At 31.1% G+C, this 14,580-nt stretch overlaps 1 protein-coding gene and 2 long non-coding RNA genes across 6 annotated transcripts; 2 read left to right on the forward strand and 1 right to left on the reverse strand.

Moving 5' to 3' along the window:
- The first annotated feature begins 98 nt into the window (after window positions 1-98).
- Window positions 99-1,270, forward strand: LOC135147653 (uncharacterized). The gene is made up of 3 exons (XR_010285357.1): window positions 99-281; window positions 600-807; window positions 902-1,270. It is a non-coding gene; the product is annotated as an uncharacterized LOC135147653 (long non-coding RNA).
- Window positions 1,271-1,749: 479 nt separating this feature from the next.
- LOC108200601 (uncharacterized) lies at window positions 1,750-3,899 on the reverse strand. Of its 4 annotated transcripts, none has more exons than XR_010285301.1 (4): window positions 3,666-3,899; window positions 3,397-3,555; window positions 2,126-2,887; window positions 1,750-2,033 (listed from the first exon to the last, which is right to left on the reverse strand). It is a non-coding gene; the product is annotated as an uncharacterized LOC108200601 (long non-coding RNA). The 4 variants fall into 4 exon arrangements; XR_010285303.1 differs by having other exon boundaries at window positions 1,750-2,258; window positions 2,490-2,887; window positions 3,666-3,897; XR_010285302.1 differs by having other exon boundaries at window positions 1,750-2,258; window positions 2,349-2,887; window positions 3,666-3,897.
- A 6,494-nt stretch (window positions 3,900-10,393) lies between these two features.
- On the forward strand, window positions 10,394-13,994 carry LOC108200672 (probable polyamine transporter At1g31830). The gene is made up of 2 exons (XM_017368905.2): window positions 10,394-10,737; window positions 12,215-13,994. Exons 1-2 carry the CDS (start codon window positions 10,552-10,554, stop codon window positions 13,676-13,678), a joined length of 1,650 nt encoding a protein of 549 aa, XP_017224394.1. The 5' UTR covers window positions 10,394-10,551; the 3' UTR covers window positions 13,679-13,994.
- Window positions 13,995-14,580: the final 586 nt, after the last annotated feature.

A 14,580-nucleotide genomic window follows, 5' to 3' on the forward strand; every position in this document is an offset into this window, starting at 1 on the left:
GGAAGGTGACGTGGCATGCTCCAGGATCCTTGCTTTCAAATTCTCTCATTTTCTAGATTTCTGTATTTTAGAATTTTTTTTATTAGAGCTGAGAGATCTTAAGGGTTAATAATGGCCATATATATTTGTATCTTTTTAGTTTTCCTTCTTTAATAGTCAGTTAGCTTTGTCTCTTCAGATCAAAGCTATAATCATGTATACACTATTTATGACTATGATCATACAGCTGTTGCTTTTGCTTTGTTGCGGTATTTCCAGCTTTTTCACTCGACAACTAAAAGGTTCTCTCTACTCGTATACCTAATTTTATATAAGGTTAAGCAATTGCATAAGATTTCAATTTAGATTTTCGAACATTTAGTTTGTCGTGTGTGTAGTACCTTTGTTCATTGTGGAGTTGGTGATTGACTCTTATTGTCTGTGTGCATCTAGCCTGGTGTATGATCCATATCAAAATCAAATCAAAATCAAATTTCGAGACAAATGCGGCTAAAAGTTTTATGTACAGCAGTTAACTATATTTTCAAAATGTTTCTCTACTTGCTTTCTTTTTTTCCTTTCTCATTTTGCAGTCTGTAATCGGATAATTTGGTTTCCAGAAACGAAGTGAAGAGCTTGCAAGTGCACCTGTGGAAAATTTAGAGCAATGCAGAAGGTAATGTTTTTTTTCTTTTGCTAAATGCAGAAGGTAATGTTGTGGCAGTATCTAATGGAAGTACTACTTTGGTGCCCAAATCCTCCATTGCGCGTAGTTTCAAAATTGTCCAGTTTGCTGTATTTTCTACCCATGTGGCCTCTTTCAACATAGTAAGTTCATGTGGTATTGGCATGAGGTGCATTTTTTATTTTATAAGTATGTTACTTAAGATTGACATTTTCCTTTTTGTTTGATGATATGCAGGCGGTCACTTGGTTTACCCTTTGCGAGTATTCAATCGTTTTCTATTCCGGAACCAGTTTATCGAAAAGTTGCACATAAGTAAGGTATTACCGCAGCAGTGTTGTTTATTGATTTATTGTTTTGTGGGATACCTGCGCAGCGGCCGCAGTGTTCTGAATCTAAATAGTTAAGTCTGGTTTTTAATCACATGGGATAGCTCTTCGTGTATATTTCATGTTGCTCGATGTTGCCTTACTTTCACATGATGCCTTGAGATCTGCTGTAAGCTATCTCTTCGCGAGGCTTGTGATAACCTCTATACCTTCACAAAATGTGGTCGACATATTGGTGTTTTATTTGGAGTTAGTGACACTACACCATATTTCACCTGTTGCAACGGCTGAAAAATGTAGCCTTAGGGCCTAAAATTGTTACAATAAACGTTTTGGTAACATTTTTGTTAAAATTTGGTGTTGCATTTGCTGCCGTTGCAATAGACCCCTGTTGCAACATATATTTTGTTTCTTGCAACATTTTTGAGGTATTGCAATAGACTTTTAATTGTAATCTATTGCAACATTTTCGAGACCTTTGGTAACAATTTTATAGTGTTACAATAAATTTACTGTAACATTTCTTTGTAACACTATATACTTAAAAACTGTTGCATACCAATAATTTGAAATTTTGTTGTAACAGTTTTGTGCAACAATATTAAACCAATTGCAATACTTTTTAGTTTTTTGGTAACACATTTGTGCAACAGTTTTATGTGTATTGTAATGCTTTTAAATTTTCTGGCAACATTATGTATTCTCTTACAATACTTTTGAGGCCTGATTTACAATGATACTATATAAATGCAATAGTACTATGAAATTTTCTTGACTTGAAACTAACCAAAAGAAAATACAAAGTACAAACCGAGTCATCAAGTTGAAAGATACATAGAAACCGGAGTAATGTACCAATTTATAAACCATCCTTACAAAAGTCAATCTAAAAGCAAGAATAGATGAAGAAGTAAAAATAAAAAGTGACTAAAAATCTTCATTCATCACTATGTTGAGAAGCTGCATTCCCATCCTCCTCATTCTTAAGTGACTAAAAGCTGCATTCTATATTTTCATCTGCATAAGTGTAGTTTAATAGACTGCAAGGCAATAACAAGAACCAAATATAAATTCTATAAGTACAAATACTACATATGTTTGTCGACAATTTAGTTATATATGTTACATGAACCTTGTGCACATGACCCATTCATACTTAAATTAGTCATATTAGCATAAAGAGGTTTCTGAACTTCTGCAAGGTTGAAATAGAAGCCTCTTTCATTAACCATGCAAACATCAACTCCTACACTAATTTTAGTAGCCTGCAATAATGAGATAGTCTTACATAAGTACTACTATGCAATATAATCAAAGGTAAATAATTAAAAAATGAGGTAGATTGATTTGTGTACCATTTTCCATAGACGCAGCCCTTATTCTACTATGGATGGTTAGCAATTATAGAGAATCACAACATTATCTAATCAAAGCTGATGGGAGAAGCATCAGCAAATATATATGATATAAAAAAAATAATGAATTAGTTTTTATACCTCATGAATGTACGAGGTACATATACTTTTCCCTTCATGCCCCCCGTATGTACCCATATGAAGCAGTGAGAATGCCACCTTCAGTGCAATCAGCGGTGATCTTCTTTTACAAGTCTAGTAACCTGCATTATACTTAAAAGTAACTACTTTAAGTTCTACTGGTAGTATTAAAGTAAGTTTCAAAGTTTTTTGTACGTAATGGTTAGCTTTTATCACACATAGGCTAAGTAAACAGAGAGTGAAAGTGAGTAAACTATCAATAATGAACATATACAAACAAGATTAGAAAATTAAATATAAAAAGATATGTATAAATAAAACACCATCTTGGCAGCATTGTGTGCATCAAGCTCTTCTTCTGGCCGCAATTCTAAAGAAGACAGCTCCTCCTTTATAGCCTGATACAATTTATGTCATTCATCTCAGATTTATTATAAGCTAACATATGTAAATGGTTTGTTAATATTAACACAATGTGTGATGGATGAGAGAATCAACTTAAATCATCCTTGTTTCAGTTAGTTCTCAATTTCTCATTCTTGTTTTCCTTTTCGTTAAATATTGTCCTGCAGCATAGTGTTTAACATTCTGTCAAAGTGAAAATACCAAGACACAGCTTGACATATGCTCTTTCACAACCAATTAACCATTTTAGTATCTAACTATTTCCAAAAGTCAAAAAAGAAACTAATAAAGGTCACTATAATAAAACTTAACTTGGCATGTGGATCAGGCATATGACAGAATAACAAACAGGCATAACATCTTTTTACATTAAAACAGACAAACACATACACATACTCAGTAATAAAGCAAAAACGAGCAAAGTTCCAAGCAAGCAATACACTAAGCAACCAAGTACCAAAAATGGATGACTAAGCAACGAAGTAACAGAAAAAAATAATACCTCGCTTTGGTTTCCTCGCTACTAACCAAAACCCAAACATCCAAACTCCAATCACAAACAAAAACTCCAAACTCCAATTGAAACCCACCTGAACTTCTAGCTTTAAAGTCCGGTCGAAACCCACTTGACCCTCTTACACCCACATGACCCCATTGAAAACTAACCAAAATAACACAAGAAGAAGGTAATTAAAATATTGAATTCTTAGAACAGACATCCTTGACACAAAGAAACAAATCTATGCAAGAAAGACCCAGACAATGACATACCCGGAGGTTTTATGAGTTTGTACCAGCAAATCGAACAATCGAAACTCTAAAGGAAACAAATCGGAGCTTGTATGACCTTCTAATTGACCATAAGAGCTTGTATGAGCTTTTACTCAACCAGAATGATCGCATCGAAGCTTGTATGAACAAATCGAAGAATGAGAAAGAAGGGGCTAAGGTTCCCAAAGAAGACGGCAGCTTATATGTTTTAATGTTTTTTGTCTAAAGTTTATGTTTTAAACCTGTTAAACTTAATGTTTATGTTTTAAACCTGTTAAACTTAATGTTTTATTTTAAGAAACTGTTACAAAGCGGGAGTTGTGAAATTGATTAAGGGGGGAAATTTATTTAATTTTTTATTAAGCGTGCACACGGACAACTCATAAAATTTATTTAATTTTTTTAATTTTATAAAAAATTATTATTTTATGGTATATGTTGTTTCAAATTTTTTAATATTTATTAAAATAAGTTAACCATTAATATTAATATAAAATCTAATATTTTAATATTTATAAAAATAAATTAATCAATTATTTGCTAATTAGAATGTTTTTACAATTAATTTTATCCATATTAATTACATTAAGTTGGATGATAAGATCATTTTAAAATTATTTTTTTAAAAAAATTTAAACTTATTTAAAAATAATTAAATATTTTTACAACATTTAAAATATATAAATATTTATTTACTTGGACGACCTTATATATATTTTTAAATTGAATATTGATTAGTGCCAAAGTCAATAAATATGTAAATTTGAAATTCATAATTAAATAGTATAATTTTGTTTATTAATACTCTATTGCAGCACATGGATTTGGCTATGATAACAAAATGGATATACAAAGGAGAAGAGGAGATATTTGTTTTTTGAAAGTGAAATGTTTGTTTTGGGGTGTTTGTTTTTGGGTAACTATTTTGGTACCCGCCACTGAAAAAAAGAAGAAGCCCGCCTAATTTTTTATTCCACTTGACAAATATGTTGCAAACAACCGTAACGTTTAAAAAAAGTGTTACAATTGGCATCAACTTTTTTAACTCTCACTAAAAATTACCAAGCATGCAACACTTTTCAGTTTTAGGTAACATTTTCAAAAACTATTACAAAAGAGTAGCTATTTTTTGGCCTATTGCAACATTTTTTGCAACATGCCGTTGCAACAGGTCAAATATGGTGTAGTGTGATTATGAACTATATAAGTGGCAGGTTGTCGAGGCTTATTGTTGAATCATATTTCTATTATCTATAACAAAAGGGGAAAATAAGGTTTAAGGGCAGAAAACTCCAGCAAAAGTTCTTGCGAACAATAATACAATATTCCGATATGATAAACTCTGAATAAATTACAAGATAATATCCTATATACATAATAATAAAAAAATCTTAAGTACTTCCTAATACAGATCAAATTCTAATGACTAATATAGTTATGGAATATCATCCTAGATTAATATTAAACTTACTAAACTATATACTTGGGCTTCCAAAGCCTTCTATATTGTTCCCAAATGGTTTATTTTGGCTTTTTACCTTTTTTCCTACATCAAAACATGATTAATATTTCAAGTAAGGGATAGTAGAGTGGAGCACATCAGTTTGAAGTTTAATTGTCTTTGACTATTTAAACTGGAAAATCAATCTCTCTACTGTATATTCTCATCTACAACATGATTAATTTTACTCGATGTAATAGTCTCTGAACACCTTTAGGATGCTTGAAGAAATGACGCATCCAGCAGCAATAACTAAACATCTCCACTGCCTTGCTTTAAGGCTAGCGAATGAACATAATTCATGCAAATGCACCCATTTAGCTCCCCCCTCGCCAGAACTATTTACATGGGTAAAGAAAGAGATGCGGAAAAAAATATGGTATCAGATGAGAGAAAAGGGAGTGAAGAATTAAATGTAGGTGGATAGAAGTCAATAACAAAATGTTTTTATTGCAAAAGATAATATGTTCATTTCTATTTCTTTTAAGTGCTGAAGGTTACGGTTTTAAAAAAAAATTATATCTTCTTATATTTCAACAACAAATACAAAATAAAAAGATCTAAAAATTATATCAAAAACCAAATTCAAAATAAATGGATCCAAAAATTATATATCATAAAGATCTTTTAAATTATTTTACATTTTATTTTTCTTTCAATCGCGCGGAGCGCGTTTTTTTCCCTAGTTATAGAACTATATTGATTTCTCCCCAACAGCTAATATTCTAGTCATTTTCTAGAAGCAGGAAGAAAATGAGGAAGATACTCGTTAATTATTATCACGGTTTTTAATCAATTGATTTTTGATTTTTTTGACAACGTAATTTATTTTATTATATATCTTTTTGAAACTTATCTCTAATAAAAGAAAAACTAAAATATAATAGTTTTACAAGGGTGTATTGGATTGGGATATTAAATCATTTTTTTTTCATTCATGAAATCTGAGTGTATTTGATTGAAATTGTTGGAAATCCATTGGAATCTTGGGATATTCTATTGAGATTTTTAATTATGCTACAAAATCTGGTGGTATTCAATTAGGATTTTAAATTATGCTTTAAAATTTATGATATTCAATTACGATTATTTAAAATCCATTAAAATCTGATGGTATTCAAATGCCTGATGAATTTTTTTGGATTTCATAAAATAATGGTTTTTGTGGGATTTTTTGGTATATTTTAAGTCTTTTGGAATCCTACCAAAATCCATCAAATTTTGAAACATTGTGCTTATATCCTATCAACTTTGCGACTAATCACATTGCTTTTCTCCCGTATACGTATTTTATACATCAAATATCAATTAATCCACCACTATCGGTCACTTTTCTTATATTTTTTTCATTATTTTATTTATTTTTAATCTCAATACTCAACCAAATATAAACATTCAAATGATACCAAATAATTATACAGATTTTCTAATAAATGCTCATGGCACATACTACTAATCATTTTTGAGGTAGACAACAAACTGTTATTGACTCCCATTTTATTAATAATGATTGTTTCTTTACATTCACAAAAATTCTTGCCAATTAAAATCTCCCTCTAAGTAAAAGGAATATGATCGTACCAATTGAAAAATAATAGATAAAGATGATGATGGTTGATTGATAAATGGAACAGAGTGAGGGAGCATCTGTGTTGGAGATAGATACAAGAAAAACCAATAAATCTTATTTTATTCATTCTTGAAAATGAGACTCCAAAAATTCATTTTGAATGTGAAATCCACATAATCTTTATATTATATATACTAAAGAAAATATAACATCTATACTATACTATTAAAACCGAAACATTAAAAGTTTGGTCGGTCAGTACGCGGCTTTTATATGGGCTTTTATAATTAGCGGGTTTCAAACAAAATTAGTGGGCTTCAAACAAAATATAACCAAATCAAAACATAAAACAAATCTACGATCAATACATAAAACAAATATAAAACATATTTGACTATACCAAAATTAAAATCAATCCTTAAAAAATATTATACTATTAAACCCGAAAAATTAAAAATTTGATCAGTCGGTACGCGGGCTTTTATAATTATGCGGATTTTTATAATTACGTGGGCCAAAATACGAGTCTATCTATATACCAATTATTCTTTTTAACTAAAATATGTTATCTTTTTAACTAAATCTATTATCTTTTTTTATATGTTCTAACTGGAAAAACTCAATTTTCTAAAACTAATATTAGACAACATAGCAACTATTCCTGTTAACCAAAATACATTATTTTTTTCAGAATCCTAACTAAAAAATCGATTTTCCAAAAATAACACATGCAACATTCATATAAAAAAAATATTATATATCTATATTATTATAATATTAAATTCGAAATATTGAAAGCTTGGTCAATCGGTACTTGGGCCAAAATACGGGCCTATCTATATACCAATTATTCTTTTTAATTAAAATATGTTATCATTTTCTATATTTTCCAACTAAAAAAACTCCATCATTTAAAATAACATCGAGAAACATAGTAATTACTTTTTTAACTAAAATACATTATATTTTTTATATTTTCTAACTAAAAAATGGATCTTCTACAATTAACAGGAACTGCATATATAAAAATATAATATTATTATATATAATTTTATTTTTTTAACGTAGGAACCCGCAGCCGCTACCCTTTGGTGCGCACTGGATATACCAAAATACATTAACATTATTTTTAAATATACTAATGGACTCACTTTAAAAGTAATATTATAAATCTATAGAGGAAAGCTCTATGGAGACCGCTATTTAATCGGAGACCTCGAAGAACACGTATGTTCTTTAATCAAAACACTATAAAATACATTATTTTGTAAAATATGTTCTACAAATATCATGTATTCATTAAAATTGTTGAAGATCATCTATGTTTAATAAGTAGATAATGTATGTTCTGCAAGTTGAACAAATGTTCTGCAAACTAAACATATTTCATAAAACAAAACATTTTGTAATGTTTCACATGTAAAACTTATATGATATTCAAGATTTTAAATGAAATAATGATTTCGTAGAACATGATTTGTAAAACTATACGTTTTGCAATGTTTTCATGAAATATTTTACTTGTAGAACATATGTGGTCTCCAGGTCTCCAGAAAAAATGTGGTCTCCATTGAACTTAACTCTAAATCTATAATATACTATTATACTGTTAAACCCGAAACATGAAAAGTTCAGTTAGTCGGTAGGTCAATCGAGTTCATTGAGCCGGTTGATATTCAACCCACGGACCTTCTAAATTTATAACATGTTATAATATATTTTTTATTGTCTTTTTTAACTTAATATGTTATATACTATATTATTAATTATCAATAACGAAATATTAAAAGATTGATTGGTCGATTTAGATCTGATTTTATAGATCTTCTTAAAAAACGTAATTTAACATTCTTAGTAAAATATATATAGTCATTTGATGAAATTAAATATTAAGAATTTATCATCTATTAAATAAAAAATTTATTAATCATATTATTTTATCATAATTTTACTCTCACAATAATATTAGTTTAAGTTAAAATATATACGATAAAATAGCAAATATTATAACCGACCGTGCATTGCACGGGTTATAAGCTAGTATATATTAATATTCACAAAAGGTAGTCCGTAGAAAAATAAAATGTAACGATAATGTTAAAATTTATTTTAAAAGTCTAAGTTAGTGATAAAATATAATTGTAACAAATGGATATCGGAAGTAATCAGCTAACCCGACTAGCCGATTTATAGAGATATATTCCATAAAATCAGAGAAAAATAAATAGATAGATTGAATATGTTTTAAAAATTAATTTGAAGATAACATTTTTATTCTAAAATAAATCAGAAATGTTTGAACACCGCTACAAATAAATACTCCCTCCGTCCCATTTAGATGTATACATTTGTATCGGGCACGGAGACTAAGAAAAGTGTATAAAGTAATGTAAAGTAATAAGAAAGAGAAAGAAAAGTAGGTAAAGTGGTGGGACCCATTAATATTTAAGTGATAGATTTAGAAAAGTAGATGAAGTTAGTGGGTGAGTGGGATTTTTATATTATAAAAATTTACTATTTTAGGAAAGTTTTGAAATGTACAGAATTGAATGCGACATCCCGAAAAGGAAAGTGTATAGAAATCAGAGGGACGGAGAGGGACGGAGGGAGTAACAGATATACAATGAAAATAAAATTTAGCAACCAGCATCTCTCCCAAGACATGGGTCGAAGGAGCATATAATTACAAACGGACACATTACGTTACACAAACCGGATCCACCTTATTTTAAGAGATAAGGTGAACATAAAAATATATATGGATGGATCCCACTTTTACCCCGTTTTTTTGGAAATATACTATAGATATTTTTTTTATATAATTCTATTTTATAAAAATATTATTTAAAAATAATGAATTTTTTCCTCTTTGCAAAATCTCTGGATATTTTCTTAAAACTTTTGAACTATAAATTTCAATATATTAAATTAATATATACATATATATATATAATTAAATTAAATTTATTGTAACTATTAACGACAAGTTGAAAAAAAAAAGATACAGAAAAACTCTTATAATATTTCCTTATTACACACTGAGTATTCCTTTTTCTTATCCCATTCATTTCTATACAGTTTTGTTTGAGATGTCCCATCATTATTATACATTTCAAAAAAAATACTAACTTTTAATAAAATAAAAGATTATTATACATGCTACTCCTCCGCTATTATTATTTTATAATAATAATATAAACACTACTACATTATCTACTATCTCAAATTTATTATTAAATATAAATGAATCCCACCACTTTACTCATTTTTTAATCTAATTTACTTATTTTCATATATTTTTTTAGACTTCGTGTCTACATCCAATATATCCTCTCTGTCCTCTAAGTTGAGTTTTGCACGCATTCTAATATTTTTAGAAAATATAGTTTTGTAAAATAATTTTTAAATTCTTTTTTGAATATAAATTTGATATATGAGTTTTTATACAGAGGGAAAATCTTAAAAGTAAGTTATGAAATTATGTTTTATAAAAGTTTTAAAATGTTGTTTTAAACCGAAATGTAAGGAAATGTGAAGGACGAGAGGAGGATAAAGCGTGGGCGGAGAAAATTAGAAAAGAGCATAGAAGTAGAAAGTTGCATTGACCATAAATGAAGCACATGACGTATTGTAGTAAACACTTTCAATGTTTCACACAGACACACATGTATACACTTAAATTAGTACTCTTTACTTAAACAATTCTTTAGCAGTTTAGCATATGTGCTCTGCATATTTAGCAGTTTAGTATATTCTCATTTTTAGTCTGCTCGTATAAATTATCAAAAGAAGGGAGAAGATAATTTGGATTTGCCATGGCGGCGGCAGAAGTAGCAGAAACATCGGCCTCGGAATCCGTAAAGCACGCAGCCCGAGGAGATATGAGTGGTGCAGAAGCAGAGGCTGGGGATTGCAGCTTAAAAGGAACTGCAAGTGTTTCTGATGCTCAGCCAGAATCACAGCCACAGCCACCCGTGTCAACTTCAGAAGATAATCATCAGGTAGCTTAACTTGTGTGTTTTTTGACATGTGTTTTTAGAAAATTATATTAAATCCGCACTTATTTAGAAATAACAGTATTGAGCACGGTTGGATAGCTCAGTGTAGGAGTATTTATTTATTGTTTTACTTTAAGATTGTTTCTTTAGCTTCAGCGTTCATTAATGAATTTTTCTACTAACTGTTCACGGGCACATGCTAGCAACTACTTTCTTTTTTTATTTTTGTGGAAGGTGTTGATCGGGGAAGATTTTTGTGCATGTAGGGTGCATAAACAATGGAATTAGAGTTGATAGAAATCTGTCACCTACTCGAGAAGTGATTGTTAGTGTGTCCATGGGCAGTGGACACACGTTAGAAAATCCGTTCATTTATGATATTCATATCTCTTCTTTTGTTATCCGAATTCGAAATTTACCTTGCCGGTATTAGTTTGATTTATTGAAGTAAAATTGGGGGAGTAATTGTGTAGGACACTCTAGTTGAACATAATTTGTTTAAAAGTGATATGGAATTCAAAAAGGGGAGTGCATTCTAGTTGAACTGAATATGCTTAAAAAGCATGGAATAGATAATATGAGTAAAGCGTCTAGCTGGGTCTGAGCATTATAGCCGCCGCCGAGATTCGAACTTGGGTGGAGTTTGAGTCCGTGAGTGTTCACATTTTATTGACTAAAGAAGATTGAAATGAAGTTGCCAAGTTCTATGTATGTGTGTATTCAAAATATTATGTCTATTTTATGATATGTGGTCAGTTTAGAGATGTGGGTATTTATCAAAATGGCCCCTTTTTTAATTCTTCAAATTTGTTGTTATTGTTTATAATGTTTTAACTAATTTTGTTAAATAAAAATGTTAGCTGTGTGCATGTGTTTTGGTGGGGAGTTTGTCACTTGTATTGCTATTTTCTTGATTTCTTGGTATAAGATGATAGTTGTTTAAAAATACTCTTGCATAGAATTTATAAAATGTGTGTGATGCGACTTATTTCTTGTATTTCCTCTTCTTTAAAGCTGAAAATATATTTCCTTCTCAGTATATTACAAAACTGAAGAAATGCTTATGGTTTTCATGATATTAAGCTACATGTTATGCAACTTCTTATTCTGATTTCAATATCGTGGCATCATTTTGATAATTTAATCATGTTTCGATATCTAATCTTCCCTCGAAAGCCGCTGTCTTGCAATTGTATTTAAATTTTTTAAGTTCTGCAGGATTCTCGGTAATTTGCTTCTTACGCCAGTATTTTATTGAGATGAAACGGTCTAGCTTTGATTCTATATTGCTTATGCTCTTGTTAAGATTCTTACACAGCAATATGTTATATATTTTCGATTGATGAAATGTGAAATTTTATCTATTAAGAGCTGAAGTCTTTACTGTTGTAGTTTCTGTATCTTTCTTTTAAGTTTGTCTTGATCAAGTAAGATAGTAAGTATGGCATTAAGATTTGACGACAAGGAGTGCTGAATGCAGAAATTAGGGAGCACGCCTGATAGAGCTTCAGTCCAAATGGCCGAATGCAATGGTGGAGATTATGTGGGGATTAATGAAGTTACTTTACCAAGGCTCGACAGAACGAATAAGGTGTCACTTATACCCCTAATTTTCCTCATCTTTTATGAAGTATCTGGAGGACCTTTTGGTGTTGAAGACAGTGTTGGGGCAGCTGGTCCATTTCTAGCTCTATTAGGTTTTGTAGTATTTCCGCTCATATGGAGCGTTCCTGAGGCTCTAATAACTGCTGAGATGAGTACAATGTTTCCAGAAAATGCTGGTTATGTAGTTTGGGTTTCAACTGCTTTGGGTCCCTATTGGGGGTTTCAGCAAGGTTGGATGAAATGGCTGAGTGGTGTTATCGATAATGCTTTGTACCCGATTTTGTTTCTTGACTATTTAAAGTCGGGGATCCCAGCTGTAGCTAGCGGTATTCCAAGAGTTGCAGCAGTGTTGGTTTTGACAGTAGTTCTTACTTACATGAATTACAGAGGTATGACTATAGTGGGTTGGGTTGCTATTTTACTAGGTGTTTTCTCCATCCTTCCTTTCATAGTAATGGGATTTATCTCAATTCCGAAGATACAGCCTTCAAGATGGTTGGTGGTAGATCTACATGATGTTGACTGGAGTTTGTATTTGAACACACTTTTCTGGAATCTTAACTATTGGGACTCTGTAAGTACACTTGCTGGGGAGGTGCACAACCCGAAGAAGAATCTGCCAAAAGCCCTGCTCTATGCTCTTATTATGGTTGTTCTTGGCTACATCTTTCCTCTCTTGGCTGGCACTGGTGCTATTCCACTTCAACGTGATTCGTGGACTGACGGTTACTTCTCAGATATTGCTAAAATATTAGGTGGAGTATGGTTGCGATGGTGGATCCAGGCAGCTGCTGCAATGTCAAACATGGGATTGTTTATGGCTGAAATGAGCTGTGACTCTTTCCAACTTCTTGGTATGGCAGAACGAGGCATGCTTCCTGCATTCCTTGCCAAGAGATCTCGTCATGGAACTCCTTTAATCGGGATCCTGTTTTCAGCCTCTGGAGTGCTGCTGCTATCATGGCTGAGCTTTCAGGAGATAATTGCTGCAGAAAACTTCTTGTATTGTTTTGGGATGATTTTAGAGTTCATAGCCTTTATCCGAATAAGAATTAAGTATCCAGCTGCTTCTCGACCATACAAGGTACCTTTGGGAACAGCTGGATCCATTCTTATGTGCATTCCTCCGACAGCATTGATTTGTGTTGTTTTGGCCCTTTCTTCCCTCAAAACATTCCTTGTTAGCATGGTCGCTGTCATCATTGGGCTAGTGCTTCAGCCTTGCCTAAAGCGTGTTGAGAAAAAGAAACTGCTGAAATTCTCTACAAGTTCTGATCTCCCAGATTTTGATGGTGTCGCGAACAATAACACTCAACCAGCCGAGTCCTCAGCTCTTTAGATATTCCGGCTCTTGTACAAAGTGCAGTCCTAGTATTCTGCAGAAAGTTGGCTGATTCGCAAAGGTATACACTCAGTGCTAAGTCTATCTTGCTACAATAGTGAACGCAATTAATAGCAACTTTGTCTTACTTATGTCCATCATGTTGTTTTACAAGTACTTAATCTTTCCTTCATCTTGTACATTAGCCTTTGTAGAGGTGAAGAGCCTACAATTATGTAGACAGATTTACCTATTAAATGTTTCAAAAGGGTAAACTAATTGTGTCTTGCTTCTATTGTGAAAATTATGACAAAATGGGATTTATTATTCTTAAGCATTTGCTATAACTATTCCATAAATTTATCAAAAAACTAGGATCTATTATTGAATAATGTGTGAAAATTCTAATAAATGCATTTTTTGGGCTAGTGATGTTTAGAAATGATTAGAGAGTATCTGATGAAAAGGTCACAGACTAAGAGGGAGAAGATGAAAGCTTGGGAGCATAAAAAATTAACTCCTAAAATTCATAAATTAATTGAAAAGAATAAAAATTTTGAGTGGATCATGCTATTCAAATTTCAACGTATGTTGATATATTCACCAGCTTCATTGGACACAAATAACAATCAGATAGAGAAAGTTGCATAAATGAATATGTTGTATTTTTCTCGTTAGAACCATTCCATTATTTTTGCAAGGCATCCGAACCATACTTTGCAGAAATAATAATCCATAGAAAGTAACAAGGTGGTGTTTGAATTTCTTTTCTGCTGTAAAGAGACAACATTTTTATTTTTTTGATTTTTGAAAATTGTTTTCTAGTCGTACAATTTTCGAAAACTGTTTCTAGTTATGCATTCTGAAAACCGTCTTCAAAAACAGATAACAGTACTAAGGCCACATCTGTTTTTGAAAAA

This window comes from Daucus carota, chromosome 7 (assembly GCF_001625215.2).
Source record: "Daucus carota subsp. sativus chromosome 7, DH1 v3.0, whole genome shotgun sequence".
Taxonomy (NCBI): Eukaryota; Viridiplantae; Streptophyta; class Magnoliopsida; order Apiales; family Apiaceae; genus Daucus; species Daucus carota.

Excerpts from the sequence above, each read along its gene's own strand:
- LOC108200672 (XM_017368905.2), top strand. The coding sequence starts at position 10,552 with ATGGCGGCGGCAGAAGTAGCAGAAACATCGGCCTCGGAATCCGTAAAG. Across the intron at positions 10,738-12,214 it reads CTTCAGAAGATAATCATCAG|AAATTAGGGAGCACGCCTGA; the intron begins GTAGCTTAACTT and ends TGCTGAATGCAG.